The sequence below is a fragment of the Emys orbicularis genome, chromosome 10 (assembly GCF_028017835.1).
Source record: "Emys orbicularis isolate rEmyOrb1 chromosome 10, rEmyOrb1.hap1, whole genome shotgun sequence".
Taxonomy (NCBI): Eukaryota; Metazoa; Chordata; order Testudines; family Emydidae; genus Emys; species Emys orbicularis.
This window is the reverse complement of record NC_088692.1, coordinates 78,602,362-78,623,217: the sequence shown is the minus strand read 5'-3', so window position 1 is coordinate 78,623,217 and position 20,856 is coordinate 78,602,362. Positions and strand designations below refer to the sequence as shown.

At 43.9% G+C, this 20,856-nt stretch overlaps 1 protein-coding gene across 1 annotated transcript in view; it reads right to left on the bottom strand.

Annotated features, from left to right (window-relative positions):
• Positions 1-5,873: 5,873 nt before the first annotated feature.
• The window catches only part of SLCO3A1 (solute carrier organic anion transporter family member 3A1), a 208,540-nt gene continuing 193,557 nt past the window's right edge, over positions 5,874-20,856 (bottom strand). Inside the window, exons 8-10 of the mRNA XM_065412462.1 lie at positions 15,606-15,781; positions 11,528-11,592; positions 5,874-6,253 (exon numbers count right to left, since the gene is read on the bottom strand). Of these exons, the coding sequence (XP_065268534.1) occupies positions 5,874-6,253; positions 11,528-11,592; positions 15,606-15,781 (621 nt within the window). The remainder of the gene's footprint in view (positions 6,254-11,527; positions 11,593-15,605; positions 15,782-20,856) is intronic.

Genomic DNA, 20,856 nt, shown 5'->3' with positions numbered 1-20,856 from the left:
AAAAGAAAAATACCCACTATCTAAAAACTGTCGAGAGAGTATGTTCTAGTGAAGCAATTGAGTTAAGACTTGCATTTGCTGGAAAAGTCAGTGGAATAATGGAAAAATGTCATTTACAGCTTATAAGGAATGACAGATTTAATGTGTAAAAGCAAGAAAAAATGGGTCATGTTTTTAGTGTAGCTGATGGGCCGAAACCAAATGAGATGTTCTGGTCTCTCAAGCCAATGTAAATGACAGTGTTAATGTCTTTGAATAGAGATTATTGTCTTGATAGGACTGAATTTCATTATTTGCATTTGGCATCATTAAGTGGGGGGGAAAGGCACCACCTAGGCAAAGGAACTTTAACAGTCCTTTGCAAAATTACTGGTGTGAAATTCAGGCTGGTGAAAGAGCCCAGTGGACAGCCTGGAAGAGATGCCTAAAGGCTGAGGCTTTGAAATGGGGCTAAGACAGTTAGATGCCCAAATCCCATTGAAGGCCAGCTGAAGTTGGGTGCCTAATTCTCTTAGGGACCTTTAAAAACCCAGCCACAATGCCCTCTCATTGTCATTTCTTCCCTTCTAGAGTCGGTCTGATCCATCATAAGATCACACCAAGCTGGGCTTATACCAAGTAACAATCACTGGCCCTCTTCCCTTCAGTCTGCATGCTCCTTTACAAGAAGTGTATTTTGGCTATCTCTAAGCAAGGACATGCCGCAGGGGATTGAAACTGCTAAGTCACAGAAAACGGAGAGTGCCACAACCTTCCAGGATTGGAACCCCGCTTAGTGGAATGGTGAGTCATGACAAGAGAAGGTAACATGGGAGCAAGTGAACTTTGCTTTAGACAAGGAGAAGAGCGCAGGGGCCTTTGCCAGTTCTCTCTTGCTCTCTGAAAGGTCAAAGCAGCTCAGAATCATGACCTTTCTTGCTTATACTTAGGAGGTGCTTTTCCAGGGCCCCAGGCACAAAGAAATGGTGTGAACTTTGCACACATTAATCACAGCTAGAGAGCGAGAATGTGTGTGTCTGATTTAGAAGCCTTATATCTCTAAAGATGGCTCATGTGACATTAAGGAGGGATATATGTGGATAGCTGGCTTTAAAGGCAGAGTGGGAATTTGTTTGGAAACCTCTCTGAACAAAGAACCCCCCCCCATAAAAAAAAGGTTCAGTCCTATGAGGTTTATGCCTAAGAACTTTTAACACCAATTTTCCCCACTCCCTTTGACAAAAACAAAACAAATAACGCATCTAGATCATCTGAATCACAGGGAAGTGCTGAGCCCAACATGTCCAGCTGTGAGAAATATTCTTGAACAGCAGCAGCAACAGACTCTGGCTCCTGGTAAAGTTTCACAACTCACAGTGTTGGTAGCCTTGGGGTTGCCTCTGGGTCTGTTGTGGAATGAGACTGCTGATTGCTAAATTGAGTCTGCTTTCCCTCCCAAGACACTGTGCACCCTGGGAGAAAGCACAGTTGGCTGATGCAGAAAGGTGTGGGTAAGATGCACAGCCCTTAGCATCCCTTTAGTTAATGAAAAATAACTGGGGATGACATACTGCATTTTGAAGGGAGACTATAAAGATTGTCTAAAGATTTTCTTAAAAGATTTTTTTTACATGCCCTAGCTATTTGGATATTCTTAAATCCCTCTTCAAATGTCTTCTCACCCCATCATTTCATTTTTAAGCATTGCGAGTTCAACTCCCTGGGAGTGAATTCCTTCTCTCGCCCATAAGGCTCATATCCTGCTCAGACAGGATAACGGTAATGTGAGAGCTGAGATTTGATGCCTTGAATGCATGGGCTCTCCAGAGAGTATTGAACAGGGGGAAGTGGGCAGGTTTGGCTTGGTAATTCAAGAGAACTTAAAATCCCCATCATGTCATCGTGCAACCAAAACCTTCTGGGGAAGGTAGGCCGGGAATTTGAATGGAAAGATGTCTCCTCGTCCCGAGAATGCTCTTTGCTCTGGTGAGACGCACAAATGGGTGGGGCAGGAACTTTGAGAGATGATTTCCACAAGTATAAAGGGATGGTCTCAAAATGCACCACGCCGTTTAAAGAGCCCAAAGTGCAAAGTACTAATGGCCTGATTCTGCTCTCACTTGTACCACTTTCACACTGGGATCCCCCCTACACCGATTTCATTGGAGCCACTCCTGGTTTACATCTGTGAGAGTGAGAAGAGAATCAGGCTCCGAATGGTATGCTGCATTTCCCAAAATATCTCCTGAGAAGGCTGTCACCAGCAAAGCACAGGGTTTGGGGGCACTGTTGAATCTGAGATAGACCTCAACAAAAAACCTGAATCCAAAGGCCCTGAACCTGGGGGAATGTAGGATCTGAGCTTCAGAACTTAGGGCTTGCCTCTGCTTTGTCCTCTCAGGAAGAGAATCTTTCCAATTCCATCTCCTGCACGGTTAAGTTATTCTTGAAAAAGGAAGTTAAGTACCCCCTAAAGCTATGTGGCACCCATTTTTGGGGTGTAGGAGGCTGAGTTGAGATTATTCACCCCTGATTGTACAATTAAAAGTAGGGAACATGCAAAACTGGCTTGGGACTTTGAATTCAGCAAAGCAAAGAAAAAGCTGGGGCACTCTGAGAATTTGGTTTCATGTTTTGTTTTACATGCATGGATACACCTCTTTCCCCTGTGACAGCACCAAAACTCTATGAATAAAGCCCTTGATGATACTGGGATCTGATGCTTCCTAAAAAAAGAGCTTTTCAAAAGCAATGTTATCAAAAGAAAGAAACAGAAAATCACGATTTCACAAGATACAAAATAATTAGGTACAAAAGTAATAAAACAACCCAGCTCAGGCTGAGCGTCCCATACACAACCAAGAAATCAGATTAAGATTAAAAAAAAAAAAAGTAAAAATAAAAAAAATCCCCCAAACAAACAAGTGAAGCGACAGTTCGTGCTTTGCAATCTTGTTTTCCGTAACTCTGGTCAGATGGGCTTTTGATTGTACATTCAATTACTGACAAACCACAGCTCTAGGACGCCTTTCAGTTTGTTTTGCGTCATGCCCGCATATTATTCTCATTCACCCTGGATTTTTAGAGAAAAAAAAATCCAAACGGCAAAAGGGTTTATAGATTTTCAAGAAATCAGGCATTGAGACGTTGTTTGTGATGCGTGCGTAGTATAAAACTCTGAGCTAGCATCTGAAAAAGGCGGCATTCTATAAGCAATAAATTTTCAAAATAAGGAAAACTGTACAGAAAGATTTCAAAGGCTTATACTTGACAATTATACATATTTTATGAGACAGTTATGCAGCCTGTCCCTTTGTTTAATTCACTGGCTTATGGATGCAGTATCTCTATTTTAGCAGACAGGATATAATAAACTGATCTAAATATTGTGGCTTAAAAGCATCATTTACCACCCAATAGATACAAATGACACTGCATAATGCTCCTTTTCCACCCTCCCACTCCTCTCTTTACCAAATGATTCTGTACAAGGCTCCAAGCCAAGAATAAAAACATAGATAGTTACAATATTGGTTGAGTATTTGGCACAGTGCAGTTTATTTGATATACTGGGTTCTTTGCCCTTACGGTTGCTGAACATTTAATGCAGTGCATAAATTACAAAACACGCCAGTCAAGTAAGTCAGCTGGAAGCGGTCTTATGCTGCCAGCTTTTAACTCTCTCGATTCAGGGCCGGCTCCCGCATTTCTGCCGCCCCAAGCAAAAAAAAAGCCGCGATCGCAATCAGCGGCGACAATTGGAAAAAAAAAAAAGCCACGATCGGCGGCGGCAGTTCAGTGGCAGGTCCTTCGCTCCTAGAGGGAGTGAGGGACCTGCCACCCCCGAATTGCCGCAGGTGCCGCCCCTCTCCCTTGGCCGCCCCAAGCACCTGCTTGTTAAGCACCTGTCTCGATTAGAGCAAGGTCTGCTAAAATGGTACTGAACACGAGGGGCAAGTTAACCTCACTGTTCCATGATGAGGATTTTGGTGTGTCCATTGCCAGCAATGAACGTGACTCTGGGAAGCTCACCCACGCCCGGGATCCCTGGGAGCTACGTCCTGTGACAGGTTAGGCTTCTAAATGTTTGCAGGTTAGCAACAGCTTTAAAAGACAAACCAAAAACCCAAGGTTTTGAATTAACAATGCTAACCCTTAAAATGCTACTGACATTTACTCCATTGGAAACATGGCTGGTTTCAGTTATGCTTGGAGAAAATTCATTAAACACAGCCACTTTTTATTGCTTAACAGTAGGAATGCCCTGGAAAAAGATTATATAGGAAAAGTCCGATCCAATGTCCACTGAAGTCTATAGAAAGACCCCCCCCTTGATTTCAAAGGGCATTGGACAAGACTCTAATTCAAAAGATAATGCCAGTTCTTCCCCAGGATCCATGGGGGCGTCTCCTATACGATTTGGGCGTGATTTTCAAAAGTGCTCAGTATTGCCCTAACTCTGGTACAAGTGAGTAATGGCCAAAACTGGGTGCTTTTGAAAATTCTGCCCCTTTATGGGAGCCCTGAATGCAACTCTAAGGGCAACATTTGGCCCATAGTAAGTCAGATCCTGCACCGTATCCTCACATGAGTGGTCTCCTTGAAAGTAATGGGACTAGAAATTGTCTGAGTAAGGGTTGCAGGACTGGGTTCAGTATTCTCTCTCTCTCTCTCTCACACACACCCACACACACATTTTAAGGAACACTCCCACCTGATCTTCGACTGCACATAATATATATTTAAAAACTGGAGAGTATATAAACAAATGGTCTCTCCATCTATGTATTCACCGAGTCATACGTCATATGAAAAAATAATCTGTAAATTATTATATCATACTAGAATTCTCCAACTGATAATTATTTTCATAGAGACACAGAGCATCCACTCTCTCTTTTAATCTCTTTTTAATAATGCATGTCCTCATTGGTTTGACAGTGCATCAGAACGAAGGCATACAGACTAAAAAAAAAAAATGCACTGGATTAGCTGAATCCCTCGCATGATTTTGTGGCGTATTGAAAAGAAACTGAAAAAAAAAATGCAATTGGTATAATAAATTCCCCCTATAGAACATTGTTGGTGATTTAAGGGTTAATATAGATTTGAAAGTAGTTTAAAAAAATCTTCAAAGGATTATACAGGCAAATGTTTGGAGTTTAAAAAAAATGACAGAACATTTGGCAAGTGTAAGCAAATGACTTGAACTTTACTGGGTTTTAAAGATCTGAGCACAGCCATTCACAGAGAACCAAAATCTGAGATCTGCTGGAAGGACAGTGGAGCCTTTGACCATCAATGTGTGCTGGCTAGAGGGTATACGGCAGCATTCAAAGTATCTAACATGGAATCATGGCTGGTGACAGAGTGTAAGTAGTTTAATAATTCCAGCACTGTTCCCTCTTTGACATCATTGAGAGAGTGCATTGGACTTGAGCAGCACCCAGACTGGCTAACTCTTTAGCCCATATTGCAGAGGTGACAGGGCTGCACCGATCCCTAATGGCATGCAGTGTCATGAACGCTTATTCTGGAATTGCCGTTATTTGCTTGTTTCTTCTCACCAGGTGCCCAAGAATGTCCATCTGATGAAGTCTTCCACAAAACCCTGGGTTTGCAGCTCCCAATGCCCTGGCAGGTGATTCTATCCTGGAAGATTGTACCATCATCACAGGGGCTGGTACCCAGCCGGAGTGGTTTTGTGTTCTCTCCAGCACTCCGACAGGATTTCAAAAATGATCCCATTTAAAGATTTTGTTATTCTGAATCCTTGGCTCTGGTTTTTGAGAAAAGGACAAAAGTTTCCTGTTTTTTAAATTTTATTCTCTCTCTCTCTCTTAATTAAAAAGGACCCATATATTATTAATATAGAGTTCATCCATCCTTAGTCACTATAAAACAGACTCCATGTTTTCACACCATTCGTGATCTTCAAGGTTATAGATAAATTTTGTCCTCTGTGATTGGTTTTGGGGCACAGAGTCCCGCCCCAGATTGTCTAGGGTGAGAGTGGAGGCAAAGAATTCACTAGTGCTGAGCCCGCCTTCATGGTTCTTGATGTATCTTTTATAGTTTTTCCTCAAGCACTGCCAGGTGGTTGTGTATAAGATGAATGCGAAAGATTTCAGGGCTATAGCAATGCTAACATACAGGTATCTATAGACGACATTGTCATACAATACGCAGGCTCCTTGCTCGCCACAAAACGTGCTCCAGAACAGACATGTTGAGTCAATTCCAGCCCCAAAGATCAAGGGTGGTGGGATAAAACCTGTCAAAATAAAAGAGACATATCACGCTGTAGTGACCCTTGGGGTAAAGGGACAGGACTCAGCCATAGTGAGTGGAAAGGGGATTTTTTATGAAGGCTGATGGACACCAACAAATCTTGTGGTTCTCTCAGGATCTCTAATTCCTAGGCAAACTAAACACATCTGGTGGGGATTGTCACCCCACATGATCCCCTGAAGAACTGGCCTGGGTTCAAAGGTTATGGAGGTGATCGCTCACTATCCCACAAACATCACAACTCAGTTTTAAGTAGTTTGTCCTTACACTTCTGATTTGCTGTTTGAACATAGCAGTTTCATAAAGAAGCAGAGAGGGGCCTAAGCTATGAAACTTGGCTCTGGATCAAGATCAAAACGTTCATTGTGTTCGCATCTAGGGTTTTGCTGAAGTCCATTACAAAGCCTGAAATTAGCCGTGGAGTTCAGATCCAGATCTGAACTTTCCCCAAGTTTTGGGGGTGTCCAGATCCAGGATCTAAGGAAGAGGGAGAATGATCTCTAATAAGTGCAGGGGAATGGACCTGAAAGAAAGTGATTCTGTCATTATCCCACAAAGTGAAATACCGCAGCAGAACTCTCTCTTTGAATCACTGCAGTTAAGGGCAAATCAGCATTTCTCAGCTGAACTCTGCTGCGAGTGGTTTATAACAGGGTCACGACCTTAAAGCAACGCCCGAAGTCTCATTAAACCCACACAGCAATACAATCTTTGATTTCCCCTTTCTGCTTGGATAACGCAGGGGTCTCCAGTCTTATATCATCAAATACATAAATATCTTTCATTCTGACAAGATCCACAAGTGCTTTACAAACAGTGGGCACCAAAAGAGGAGATCTAAATCCCACCTTTGAGCACATAAATTGGCATTTGTGTGCACCTAAATACCGAGCCCTTAACAATCAAAAGAAAGTTCTGGATGCTCTATGTAGTAGGAATCATTTCACTCACCTCTAAGATATTTTTTGGGGTGGAAAACAACATTTATTTAAAACTGGAATAACATCACAGCTAGGGTTTAGGACAGGAAGTGAAGAAGAATATCATCTCCAATAAAACCACAGAGCTAATTTTAGGTTGGCAGAACATAATTTCTCCTATTGGAATTTGGCCAATAACACCCCATTTCCAGATACTGAGGTGACTGGAGCTCTAGAAATACGTATCTAGACAGAGAGACATATGGGCTGCACTATCTGGCAGAGAGATGATGAATTAAAGATCAAGTTTCATCATTAACCTTGGATTTCTTGGCTTAAATGAGACACTGCTCCTTAGCTTGACATGAATGCCATTTCTTTGCTGTATGACAATATATGGCAGGAATACAAATACATTGGTTGCCTTCTCCTTTGCCTCTGGGATGTGAAACCTCTTTACTTCACTCTGTTAATGACTAGAACTCTGCAGATTTTTGTCTGATCTTTCACATCGGCTAATAAATGCAGAAGTTATCAGGCTATGTCAGCTTTCAATACTTCCTTTAACCAGTTATTAACACCAGGGATATAAAACAGTAAATAAAAATAGATAACTGGCTAACAAAAAGATATTCCCTTCAAATGTAAAGTGTGGTAATGCCCTGAGAAATGACACTGCACAGCTCGCTATTTGTTTTCTCAATGCTTTCCAGATGAAGCTGGGTCGGTTTCAAGTTACAAGGTGATTTTCGTTTTAAATAGGTGCGGGCAACCGCAAACTCAACCTGGGATCTGAAAATTTGGCTGGGGTGTCTCTAGAACCAAGCTAACAGATGGTGTTGATGATACGCAAGGCAGAATGGAATCCAATTTACACTCCCAGTGCTGAACTTGCTCTAGAGTGCCATAATAAGAGTAAAAACTAGATCAGGGGTCGGCAACGTTCGGCACGCGGCTCGCCAGGGTAAGCACCCTGGTGGGCCGGGCCAGTTTTATTTACCTGCTGACGTGGCAGGTTTGGCCAATCGTGGCCCCCACTGGCCGCGGTTCGCCGTCCTGGGCCAATGGGGGTGGCGAGAAGCTGCGGCCAGCACATCGCTCGCCCGCGCCGCTTCTCGCCGCCCCCATTGGCCCAGGACGGTGAACCGCGGCCAGTGGGGACCGCGATCGGCCGAACCTGCCGCGTCAGCAGGTAAATAGACCTGGCCCGGCCCGCCAGGGTGCTTACCCTGGCGAGCCGCGTGCCGAACGTTGCTGACCCCTGAGCTAGAGACTTCCAACAAGCGAGACTAGACTTGAAGTTTAGAGTGCTTTGGAATTAAGGGAGGTCTATGGCTGCAGGCTTTGTGGCCTCCAAAGCCCGGCTCGATGGGCACGCCTTGCACTTTCAGTGTGTCACCCTGAATGACGCTAGGAGGCTGGATTTAAAACAAAAATATCAGAAACTCCATTGGTAGCCAGATATTCACTTGAGCTGCATGTTTTGGGGACAAACTGCAAACACCATCTGGGAAGGGAAATGTCCAGGATCGTATTGTCATGCATAAATCTATTTGCCATTTCAGACGTGCATAGTTAATGCTGACAGTTGCCAATGCAATCAGGATGGAATTACCAGACGTGTTTGACTTGTGCCATTTGCAAATGTTTTTTCACCTTTAGATAAGCCTGATTAGATGCAAAGTTCCAATCCAGATCTGAACTTCCCCTGCTACTGGGGTATTTAGATATGCACTTTTGATTCAGGTCCTTTCAATGACAGCATATATGAAGAAGTGAGATGGTATTTGGAAAAGAATCTCCATATCAGAGCCTCTTATATAGTAGCTTCAGCTTTCAGTACCATTGGGGCTCCACCAGAACTGTTTTAGTTTCTTTTCTAAGAAACCAAGGTAACACTTTTATTCCAAGACATTAATATGCTGCTCTATCATACCAGAATTCCTATGGAATAAGATAATACATCCAGCAGGATATCAGGAGAATTCAGTCATGTTTCATGTTATTACAGTGAATATTAAAGAGATTCAATCATGCTTTACTTCTTATTACAAAGTGTTGCACAAATTGCTGCTATATATATTTTAGTTCAGAAACTGCAGAGCTGTTTAAAGAAGCATCCTCTGTCTTACTAAAATCTATTAACTCAGATTGCACCTCCGGGTCTCGTACCTCAGATATTTAATACTCTCCTTTGGTTCAAGAAGAAGCTATATTGGTCGCTTTTTAAGTCTAAGCTTAAAGGTGAACTGAAAAAGCTTTTAAAAATCAATCTAGCCTCAAACCTCAAATTATTAAGGGCGAGTTTTGGATATCTTCACTCACACTGAGTAGTACCTTATCCTTTGTGTAGTCCCATAGCTGATATCCTCCTGGATGTATTATCGTATTCCTCAGGGATTCTGCTGTGATAGGGCAGCATGTGTTTTGCTACAAAAAAGAGTTACTGCAGTGTCAAGGGGACTAATGGAAGAGTAAGATGCAACTAATGTAGGAGTAAGGGTGGAGGGATAGCTCAGTGGTTTGAGCATTGGCCTGCTAAACTCAGGGTTGTGAGCTCAATTCTTGAGAGGGCCATTTAGGGAGCTGGGGCAAAAATCTGTCTGGGGATTGGTCCTGTTTTGAGCAGGGGGTTGGACTAGATGACCTCCTGAGGTCCCTTCCAACCCTGATATTCAATGATTCTATCTTATCCCAAGTACTGGTAGCAGAACCTAGCCCTCACAGAATTATACATACAGACTTCTCAAACAACAATAATAATAAGCTACAATAATACAAAATTAGTAACTACCATCGCAAATACATTTACATTTGGAATGCAAAATCAAAAAACATCTTCCCTCCCTTGCTTAACTGCCAGGTTCTGCATTCAACCTGCAAGAGCTGAGAACAGGACAAGAACCTAAAGCAGTATGGACAGCAAAAGGAAACTCCGTGTGTTAAGGGCCTGATCCAAAGTCCAAGCAAGTCAACCAGAAGACTCCCAGTGATTTCCGTGGGATTTGGATCAGCCACCAAAGGCTTGTGGTGTTTTCTTCTTTTCTGAGCAAAGCATTTAGCTTTTGATGAGGGAGTGCATTTCAGACCTTTGACCAGTGCTGAAAGATTCCCATTGACGTCAGTGGAAGCTGGATTGGGCCTTTATGCTCATGCATTTCACTGGCTCCTGGAGAAAAACTTGGCACCAGAATTCTGATGCAAAGTAAGGACCTTGCACTCAGAGACCATTCAGTGGGATACATGGGACTGTAGGGTTTTCAACCCCTCTCTATGAAAGAAAACAGGCTGCCCTCGTGAAGGCCAATGAACTGCACAAGTAAATAATCACCTAGTAGAGAAGAAACGAGTAGCCAAATCCTGAAGGGCTTCATTGGAATAGTGGCACTTGCGTCTATACCACACTGTCATAGTATGGGGTAAAATCCTTCTACTACAACCACACAGTGGATGGCTCAACACTGAAAAAAACTAACATTGAGCCAGATTCTGACTCTCATTGATTTGTACCTTGCTCAGTGAAATCACTGGGAGCACTCATAGAATAAGGGACTATTCAGCTCCTACTGGGTGAGAGTGAAATCTGTCCCACTGAATCAGCAGAAACCTACGAGTAGAATACCAACAGAACACATCAGTGAGACCGAACCCAGAGCAATGGATCAGCCAGAATTTGGTCCAAAGTTCTGAGAAACAGGGGCTGTGCCTTTAAGCCCGCTCCCCTACAGTCATCCCGTTACAAGGGAAAAAAACAATTACAGATAACCTTTTCTCTTTTATTCAGGCATGAAGAGACATACATTGAGCCAACCGTTTGACCAAATGTATTTTAATGGGAGATTAAGCCAGGAGACAGCATAAAGGTTCAGCCTGGTTTTTTTCCTTTTGTTTTCCTCCCCCAGAGACCAGGAGGACTCAGCTGCCACCCAATGGAGTAACAAAGCTCCTATCCTCAAAGTGGTGTGAAATTGTTTATCCCTGTAAGTCAGCAGCACAATAAAGAAGTAATTTCACAAGCTGCTGACATGTTAATAATGACTGTGGAGAATTAACTAGTTGGGAGGGAGGGTTTCTCACTCAACACCACGATTTCCAACATGAGCGTGACTGAAATGGCAGGAGAGGCATGTGCCATGACCCTTGGAGGCCTTTCCATCCCCACTGCAGAGAAAGGGCTTGGATCTCCTGGGTTCAGACCCCACTGATAAATGACGGCATTGAACAGGCATTCAACATCCAAAGGGGGGAATCAATGGACACTCACACCTTGATGCACATATAAACATTCCGTTCATTTTTAGGGTGCGGGGGAAGAAAGAAAAAATCACTGCACGTACCTAGCAAACGGAGCAGCAGGAAAAGCACCCCCAAAGCATAAGACTTAAGTTCAGGGCTCACTGTTCTGTACAGAGGAGAAAGGGAGAGAGAGAGAAATTGATTGTCATCATACTGCTTTAATTAACAAACCCCATCACTGTGCTTTGCTGTCAATCAGGACGCCACTGTCACCCTTCAGAAAATCATTAACGGGCTGCTTTTCTTTTTCTTCCCCCTTGGTTCAACTGCCTCAAGCCTGAAAAATAATTGCAAATGCAGCCACATGATGGGTTCTGGAATGTAGCTGCGTTGTTAATAATGGGAACTAATCTTGTCACTGGAAGGAAAAAAAATGCAAATCCCATCCCAGTAAATTATCATTTATAGAATCCCTGTATTACCTTTCAGGCCTCAGATGCTTTGAATCAGCAGGATATAAACCAACAACATCCTTTTTATTATAACTTAATTGTGTGTGAGATGGGGTGGGGGAAATGTGAGTGAAATAGCAGAGAGGACAAATGACCAACTTGTCATTCCCAGGTCTAGCTATTAAATCAGCCAGATCAGCAAAGGTTGATACACCGACCTGCCCATACAGGGTGATGTTTGTGAAAGTGAAATTAGTTTCTGATTAGTTTTAAATTGGGAAGATAATAGGCCAGGCTAATCATGGCCCTTCACTTTGAATGTAACCCACTCTATCTGGCTGGCATTAATCTTTGAAGACACCTTAAGAACAAGACTTAACTTCCTATTCACATAATTCGTATGATGCTATAGGCCAGGGGTCGGCAACCTTTCAGAAGTGGTGTGCTGAGTCTTCATTTATTCACTCTAAGTTAAGGTTTCTCATGCCAGTCATACATTTTAACATTTTTAGAAGGTCTCTTTCTATAAGTCTATATTATATAACTAAACTATTGTTGTATGTAAAGTAAATGAGTTTTTTAAAATGTTTAAGAAGCTTCATTTAAAATTAAATTAAAATGCAGAGCCCCCCGGACCGGTGGCCAGGACCCAGGCTGTGTGAGTGCCACTGAAAATCAGCTCGCGTGCCGCCTTTGGCACGCGTGCCATAGGTTGCCTACCCCTGCTATAGGCTAAAGTCATGCCACTGGTATAAACCCACTGAAGTCATTGGAATTTTACCAGGGATTAATTTGATTATGAACATGCATTCTCTTATTCAGCACTTTATGTTCCACAGTGCATAACGGTTCAGGGAAGCAGGGCAATGAACCCCTGATGAAAGGGGTCTGTGTTGAAAGGAAACTTAAAAGTGTCAGGTCCCTGCATCTATTAATCCCCTGCATGGTCTCTGTTAGTGACACCTGTGCTTGAAATGGGTGCCCGCTGTACATGTGCAATGGAGGGGAATAGCGTTTTGAAAGACATCCAGTCTTGACTTAAAAAGACTTCAAGTGATGAAAAATCCACCTCAACGCTTGCAAAGGCGTTCCAGTGGTTAATGGCCTGGCTCAAAGGAGGTCCTGCGAAAGGGAGGGAAAAAGTGAAGAATAGAGGGTTACCAAACATAACCTCAGTCAGTTTTCTTACATAGGTTGTTGTGTTTTGGTTTTTTGGGGTTGTTTTAGAAGTGGCTAAAGTTTTTCAGTTGAAACTTTTAAAATAAAAAACGGATTTTTAATTTTTTGTTTGACATTTTTTCAGTTAAAAAAATGAAAAATTGTCAGTTTTCGATTTTTAATTGAAAAATTTGAAGAGGGAATTTTTTTCTGATTTTTTGTGTGTGAAACATACTTATCAACCAGCATTAATGTTCCTCCTTTTCTTCCATCTGTTTTTGTATATTTAGGATCTTATCTAACTCCCACTGAAGTTAGTGTGAATTTTTCCATTGAATCTAATAGGTACTGGATTGAGCTCTAAGGGTGTAAACTCTTCAGGGTGTGACCTGTCTTAATTTATGTCTGTGTAGCACCTACCACACCTTTGGGTGATGGATAAATAACAACAATAATAATACCAGAGAGTCCCCAAAACGTCCTTTCTATCTCTGATCACAGCATTGTTAGGACATCCCGGAATGACATGAAGTTATCTCCCATTGTCTCCTTAGTTATCTGGTTCCAAGCTGTGTTGAAAACTTCAGTGCCTGAGATTACAGTGTGGACATTTAAACTAGACTCCAGGGTGTGGAAAGAGCCAGATATCCTGGTGAATCCTCTGAATATGCTCCTGCTGGCTGGGCCAGGAGAAGACACTTCGCTGCTCAGCTGCGTTCGGCACAATTGCAACCAGGTCAGCTAGGGGTGGGCTTCATTTTGGCTGATTTGGGAGAGCTGGGAATCCCAATTCAAACTCATCACCAGTAACATCTGGGCCCCTCATACCAAGTAAGAGTGGTTTGTGGAATCAGTTGATTCAAACCTGTGGAGTGTCCAGAACACCAGGTGATGCTTGGCCCTTCACTGCCTCTTCTTCTGTGCATTTATTATAGATATTGGTGGTTCTGGTGGGAATATAGTTAAGATTTGACTTTCAGTGCTGTGAATTGTCAATTTCAAAGGGTTGTGAACTGAAGTTTTCTAACATTTCCTCTTTTCTCTTGTGTTCTCTTTCCTACCTGGCCATTGGCTTGTCTAATTTGAAAATGCACATTAAGAAGACTCTATTCAGGATCCTACAAGTGCTGATAATTTCTCTCAACAAAGAACCCTTCAAGCCTCAAATTACCTTTGCCACAATATTGATGGCTGAAAATTCGATTTCCGTTTAGCTACTGTAGATGCCAGGAGAGAAATGAACTAGTAGGTGGAATATCTCATTCTATACTCTGCAGGGAGACATGCCCTCGCATAAGAGATCTGCCTGAGATCCACTGAAAAGTGTTTCTAACACAGACCCCATTGATTGAACTTTATTGGCATTTTCCAGGCCGCAGAATGGATCTGCTTATTGCACCTCTGATTAGAATAGGCTGTAAGCAATGGCCTGGACGGATGCAGTGATTCTGAATAAAGGCGAAGTTAGGTACGCATCTCAGGGGGCAGATAGATGTGTGTGTGTGTAGCTGCCTGGAAGGTCTGTGTGTGGAAATAGCACACAGTAATTCAGTTGGAGATGATGATTTTGTCTTTGTGTACATGTTTGGCCAAATCCAGAGATACTGAGCATCTCTAATTCCCACTGATGTCAGCATTTGGGCCAGCATGAGAGTTTTCGCTTCGGGTGATGCGTGCGCGTTGTCCTACACCAGCTCATAAATCCATCCGTAGGCCTTTTTCGGTTTGTTTTTGCAGCCTCCTAGGATCTCTAGGCTATCTCTAAAAAAGCCTCATGAAACCACTGCTTGCAGGTGTCACACAGTTGCGATCCTGCCACCTGACTGATTTTAGCCTTAACAGAAGCGGAACTTTCCTGATTTCCTTTCCACTTCACGGTTTCTAGACGGATGGGGAGAACAAGGTCTGACCTTTTCCTTTGCAGCATACCTGCATGGACCCCTCCTTACCAGATTCACTTCCCTCCTTGCCCCTTGAGCTGCACAGAATCAATTCCCTTATTCTTTCCCCAGGTCGGTATTAGACACTGAAGTAAGTGGAGCTACCCCAGCAATGAATGTGGTTGTGCTGAGCCTAACAGAGACCTGCAGAGACAAAGAGACTGATGCATGCACAGCATCCAGCAGCTGCCGCTGCGCTTGGGATGCTGAGTTCTGAAACTCTGGCTGCTTCCTTCAGGGGCCTAAATGGGAGATGCGCACATAATAAGGGGCCTGGTTTTCAGAGGGCCTGAGCCCCCATTGAAGCCAAAGGGAACTCTCAGGCTGAATTCAGTGCAGCTGAAAGTATAAGGGTGGGTCATTTTGTAGTGCCCTCCCACTCAAAGCAGGTCAAATCCCAAGATTTGCTGAGCGTCTGCGGCTCCTGTCAACTCCAATGGTAGTCAGAAGCACTCAGCGCCGGGAGTCCATCCTCCCCACGTGCCCATGGGCCGTGGGCAACAACAGTCCCCCTCGATCTAGACCCAGGGGAGGAGCCCTTCAGTTTTCAATTAATCTGCGGCAGCCTGTTGAAAGAAGCGATGGATCGAGAGCCAAGCAACTCATCAGATCCTCAGCACGGCTCTTACCTGATGAGTATGATAACTGACGGCGTCTGCGCCATGGCTCCAATCATGCTGCAAACACACATCACGCAGAGGAATGTCAAGAAGGCCTCTTGGCAACCAGGACTGGGGCATTTTCCGTGCATTACTGTAGCGTTCTCGGCAGGGACCAAACTGAGGCATGAGCAGGCAGTGAGATTCTGGAAGGCAGCACAGGGCAGGGGGGTTAAGGGAGAACAAGGCCCACTTTCCAAAACAACAGGCGCTTTACAAGGAGGGGTTTGCCAACTAGCAAGTGTGCACCCTCCAGCGGTCAATTAATTAGCCACTAATAAGTCACTTGCTGAGCTGGTTTGGAAAGGCTTTTCCAGCTCCAATGCATTCTACCGGCAGCATAGCTTCTCCTCCTCCTTGTTCTTTGCTTCCTGTCCTTTAACATCTCAAACAAATGTGGCTGTAAGAAAATTACCACCAAGTCGGACCCTTGTGAAAAGAAGAAAGAAAGGCTCTGTGTACCCGCATCATGATAAAATATTGCCGTATTAAAGTTACAACTACTTCCCAATATACCCCTGGCTGTTATAATTACCTCAGAGTGCATTACACGGAGGCACATTTCCCTGCTGCGGGTTCAACTGCCTCATTCTGGCGCCTTGAAAGACGGCAGGGAGTGTACCAGGATGCGTGCCTACTCTCATAGCAAGGTAGGTATCAAAGGGAAGGTGGCAGAGACACTGGTGATTATGGAACCAACCTCAAGGGCTAACAGGGCTAACAGATGCCATCTAGTTTAGAAGGATTTGCACAGAACTGAAAGCTGCAGTCAGACAAGATAAAGTTTATCAATATGCGATCAGAAGGAGGAAAAAGCGACTGCATTCCCTTTGATCTTTCCTGCAAGCACAGGACGTCAAAAGAGGCTTTGTTTTCCAGTCACAGATGTTTTTGCGCTCACCCCTCCCGGACTTTCTGATGGCAGGGATGTCAGCACAATTAAGGCACAGAATAATAACAAGGAATCCCTTAATGAATAGAGAGCAAAACCGATCATAAATGATTCATTGCTTGTCTGTCTTTGCAAGGCTGCTAGGCTTGCAGGTCACATGCGTATAAGAAAAAGGAGCACAAAAATAAAATACAATACAATAAAATAAAACCTCCAAGGTTCAAATAGAAATTCCTCTGCTTTTAAGCTGAGGTTTCTTTAGGGCTCCACACTAGCACGTGTTCTAGTTCAGTGCCTCCACAGATACAAGGATACGTGGGGACCCCAGTCTATTCTTTCTGACATTGATCTCTTTCTCTGCAGAGGAGTCGAAAGCATTGCCTTCTAAAATAACTGCATGGAGGGCGGCGGACACAAAAACTCAGCGCTCGGTGAACATAGGAACGTTAATGATATGACTGCAGGTGACTATACGGCTGGCAGGCAATAATGAATGTAAAGAGGCCCTCTCCCATCAGTGACATGGCCACCTGAAGGCTCGTCTAGACAAGGGCAAATAACACCAGTGTAACGATATCGGTGTAGTTACACCAGTGCAAAGTCCTAATGCAGATGAGCTGCACTAGTGTGACTCGTCCTGGTAAGTTAACAGGGTAAAACTCAGCCATGCAAGCGCTGCACAATGCATCTCCATGGGGGGTTGCACCAACGTGCTCAGATTGCAATAACTATCCTGGTGCAAAAATCCCAGCATAGACAGGGCCTAAGTTAACTTTGCTAGCCCATCTGTTATGGGGATGGCTGACTGTTCGGGAAGCCAAGTGGGTCACATCCCTATGCACTGAACTGGCTGATCGTTCCATGTGACTTATATACAGTTGGAAGGAGAGATCCATCTCTTCTGTGCAGTTGGCCCAATTCTGCTCTTACTTCGTGAATCCAAATCTGATGCAACTCTACTGAAGTCAACGTAATTAAACTAGAATAAAGCTGGCATGAGGTCAGAATCCAGTCTCCCTACATTTATGGTAAGTAAAGGGCTAGAATGTGCTTTAGTTACTTTAGAGAGAGTGACAAGGGACTGCATAGTAACTGGAATCTGATTTGGCCAGGAATCCTCCTGGATGCTGGCAATTCAGATCAACACAGCAGCTACACCATCTATAAGGAGCTTGTGGCATATCCCCCAGTCCCTGTGCGTCTATCTCCATTGCCTGAGCTTTTTCCCCTCTGTACCGTGCACCAGAGGTGTTATCCTAAAGTACTGCAACGTAAATAGAACTGAATGCAACAATTTTTTTGCTGCTCTTCTGAGTTCTTACCTAGGAGACCTTTGATCCTTTGTTACTGACACCATAACATGTGCTATAGTAACACACTGACATCGAACACTGACTTTCATCCTCTTCTATGAAGAGGCAATATTTTGCTACACGTGCCAAATTGCTATTGATTTTCCTGGACTACTCTGCAATCCCATCACCATTCTGTTGTAAATTTATCTTTGTCTTTCTGCAGCTCAACAGCTCATGCACCGGGAACGAGATTTTTGAAAGCGCACGTGTACAAAATTTGCACACCCAGGGGCCTCAATTTCCGGTGGAAGTTATGTGTGCAAATGACCCATGTTTTGTGGTTTTAAAAACCTGGTTCTGATTGGTTAGGAACAGGCTGGCATTTTGATGTGAATCCCTAAGACTTCAGCGCTACAACATTAGATTTGGAATTCACGTGCCCCCACCCAGCCAAAGGGGAAATAGAAAAAGAACACCATGAAACAAAAAAGATATATGGACAACGGCTTAACTCACAAGGGTCACTGAGAGCAGAGGTCTGGCTAGAAAAAGAATTTGCTGAAATGAAAGCGCCACCCTGCGCCCCTTTAGCAATTATAAACCCGAAGCCTCTCTGCAGACCAACTTCATCACAAAGAACAATGGCATTCACAGGAGAAAGGCAAACTGGAGAGGGAAAGCAGAGATGCATGACTGGACACATACAGCACAGTGCAGTAAAGTTAAATAAAACATTCAGAGAATTTTATGCCCCAGTAAAAAGCAACTCTTGGCTCATCACACGTATATAAGAGCCACAAAATCCTCTAGACAGGTCATTATCTGGATTATGGGTTTAAAACCTGGTTTGGCAATTTGGCGTTAGTTCAGGGCCATTACATGGCCAAACTGGTCCATAATTCTTGATAATGCCCTTTCCAGAGGATGCTATTGCTTCATTAATTCATGTCCAAAAACACTACTTCGAAAAAGCCAAGATGGTGCCAATGAAGAGGTTAAACAGGAGAGAGCAAATGAGAAAGAGGAAGGGGAGGAAGAGAGAGGGAGACTTTTGCTGGATGGGTTTATGCTTATAGCAGGTTAGCTCTGATAGTTACATAGCAGAGAGACCTGAAACAATTCCTGAATTTTCTTTACCATGCTCATTTCTAAGGAGCAACAGGTTTGCTTTGAACAATGCAGTGTAAATGCCACTTTTACATCCTGCCACTAGCTAGCATTATTTTTCTCCTTGCCAATGAATAATTTAGCACATCAGAAGGACGCTTCTTTCCTACTGACACTTTGCTCCGTCCCAAAAATTTTGCTGTCAAAACAATCACATTGGAGTGAAGTGCTGGTTGTAAGGCAAATGCCAGAGGAAATGCACAAGATTAACATGTACAGCTTCTGCAGTTTTGCCTGCAATGATCCAGGATAGAATTATTTTCTTAGCTATAACATGAAGATCCAGGAGTGGGCATCATGCTATCTCCTTTGCTGGTACGCACTTTGGTAGATCAGAAGCCATTTCATTCATCTCAGTAGAATGCAAACAACTCAGGTGCTGGAGTGGGAAGCCAGAAGTCGGGGTAGTAAAGAACAAGTCCAAATATGCGCCCACTTGTTGCCCCCCAACTTGTCCCTGTACAGTTCTCTCGCCATGCCCTGAGGTAGAGGTTGCAGTTTACCCACAGAGTGGTGAACCCTTACTGAAGGAGTCTGACTTGAGAAAGGACGGTGTAAAAGCAAAGTGAGGACATGAGGATGTGCCTGGAGATGATCACAGACAGAGAAGGGTCACCTACAGCTCCCAGAATTCTGCTTGCCTGGGCCAGAGGGGCACTTAGAGACATCTAGCAATGCACTAACTAGAGGGCTAAACAGAGGGCCATCCAAATTCACCTGTCACTGTCATAGATACCACTCCCTCTGGCAAGTAAAACTTGCCCATGTAGCACCTGCCTACTGACACACTCGGACTCTAAAGATGGCCGTGAAGTCAAAGTGCCAAATGGAGACAAGATTTCTGTTCAGCAGCTGCAGTGATTCTTCACTTGTTAGTCGGGAGCTTTTGTCTCAGCTTCCTGGCACCTCCAGGTCCATTAGGCCCTTCAGGGAAGGAACCAAGGCTCTGCTACGTCCCTCCCCATTTGGGTTTGATAGCTCCTCTCTCTCTTTTCCTAAAGCACCGGCCTGCCCCTCCCACACACCCGACAGCAGCACAGCGGGTCCGTCTCTGGACTCTCCCATCTGTGCGTATGGCACAATGGAGAAGGGGAGAATTTTCCCTGAGAAGTGGGGATTTACACTTCCTGCCAGAGTGTTTTCAGACTAATCCGAACTGTTCACACATGACAGAATGGAAAGGAGAGGCCGAGCTTTGAGAATATCAGTGGTGGGGGGGCAAGCCAGGGGAACGGGAATGCAGTACAATCTCGCGAATAAAGAAGGGCAAAGCAGATCAGGGATAATTGGATACAATGAGCTTTGCTGTTTCAGCAGCCATGAACATTTAATAAGGCCCCATGTGCACAGAAAAGTGAGGCACTCGGAGTTCCTCAAATGGATTTTTGGCCAAGGCTCTTTGTGATCTAGGCTGTAGCTCTCTAAGGACGCGACTACCCACGGGTTCCCTTTCATTCCTGCACCAACTCTTTTGCAGCATCACTCTTAACACACTAAAACTTTAAGAATTAAAAAAAAAAAAGAAAGATCAGCTCAAGATATCGTAAGAGATTCCTTATCTTAACAGGTATCGTAGGAGATTCTGAGACCCCAAATAGCAGGTCTCCTTCACATAGAGAGGGTTTGCATTTTCTAAACGAAATAAACCCGTAGATTTTAAGTCTGGGGATATAGAATACCCATGGCTATTAATTTCAGGGAGTTGCTGTAGGCCACGCTCTTCATTTGGCCCCCTGCTGTTGGTGTTGAGTCAGAGAGGAGAAGAGAAGAGGACAGGAAGTGGGTGAAAGAGGAGAGGAAATAGAAGAAATGGAGGGAAGGAGAGAGAAGAGGAAATGGGGAAGGCAGCACAAGGGGAACAGCAGGA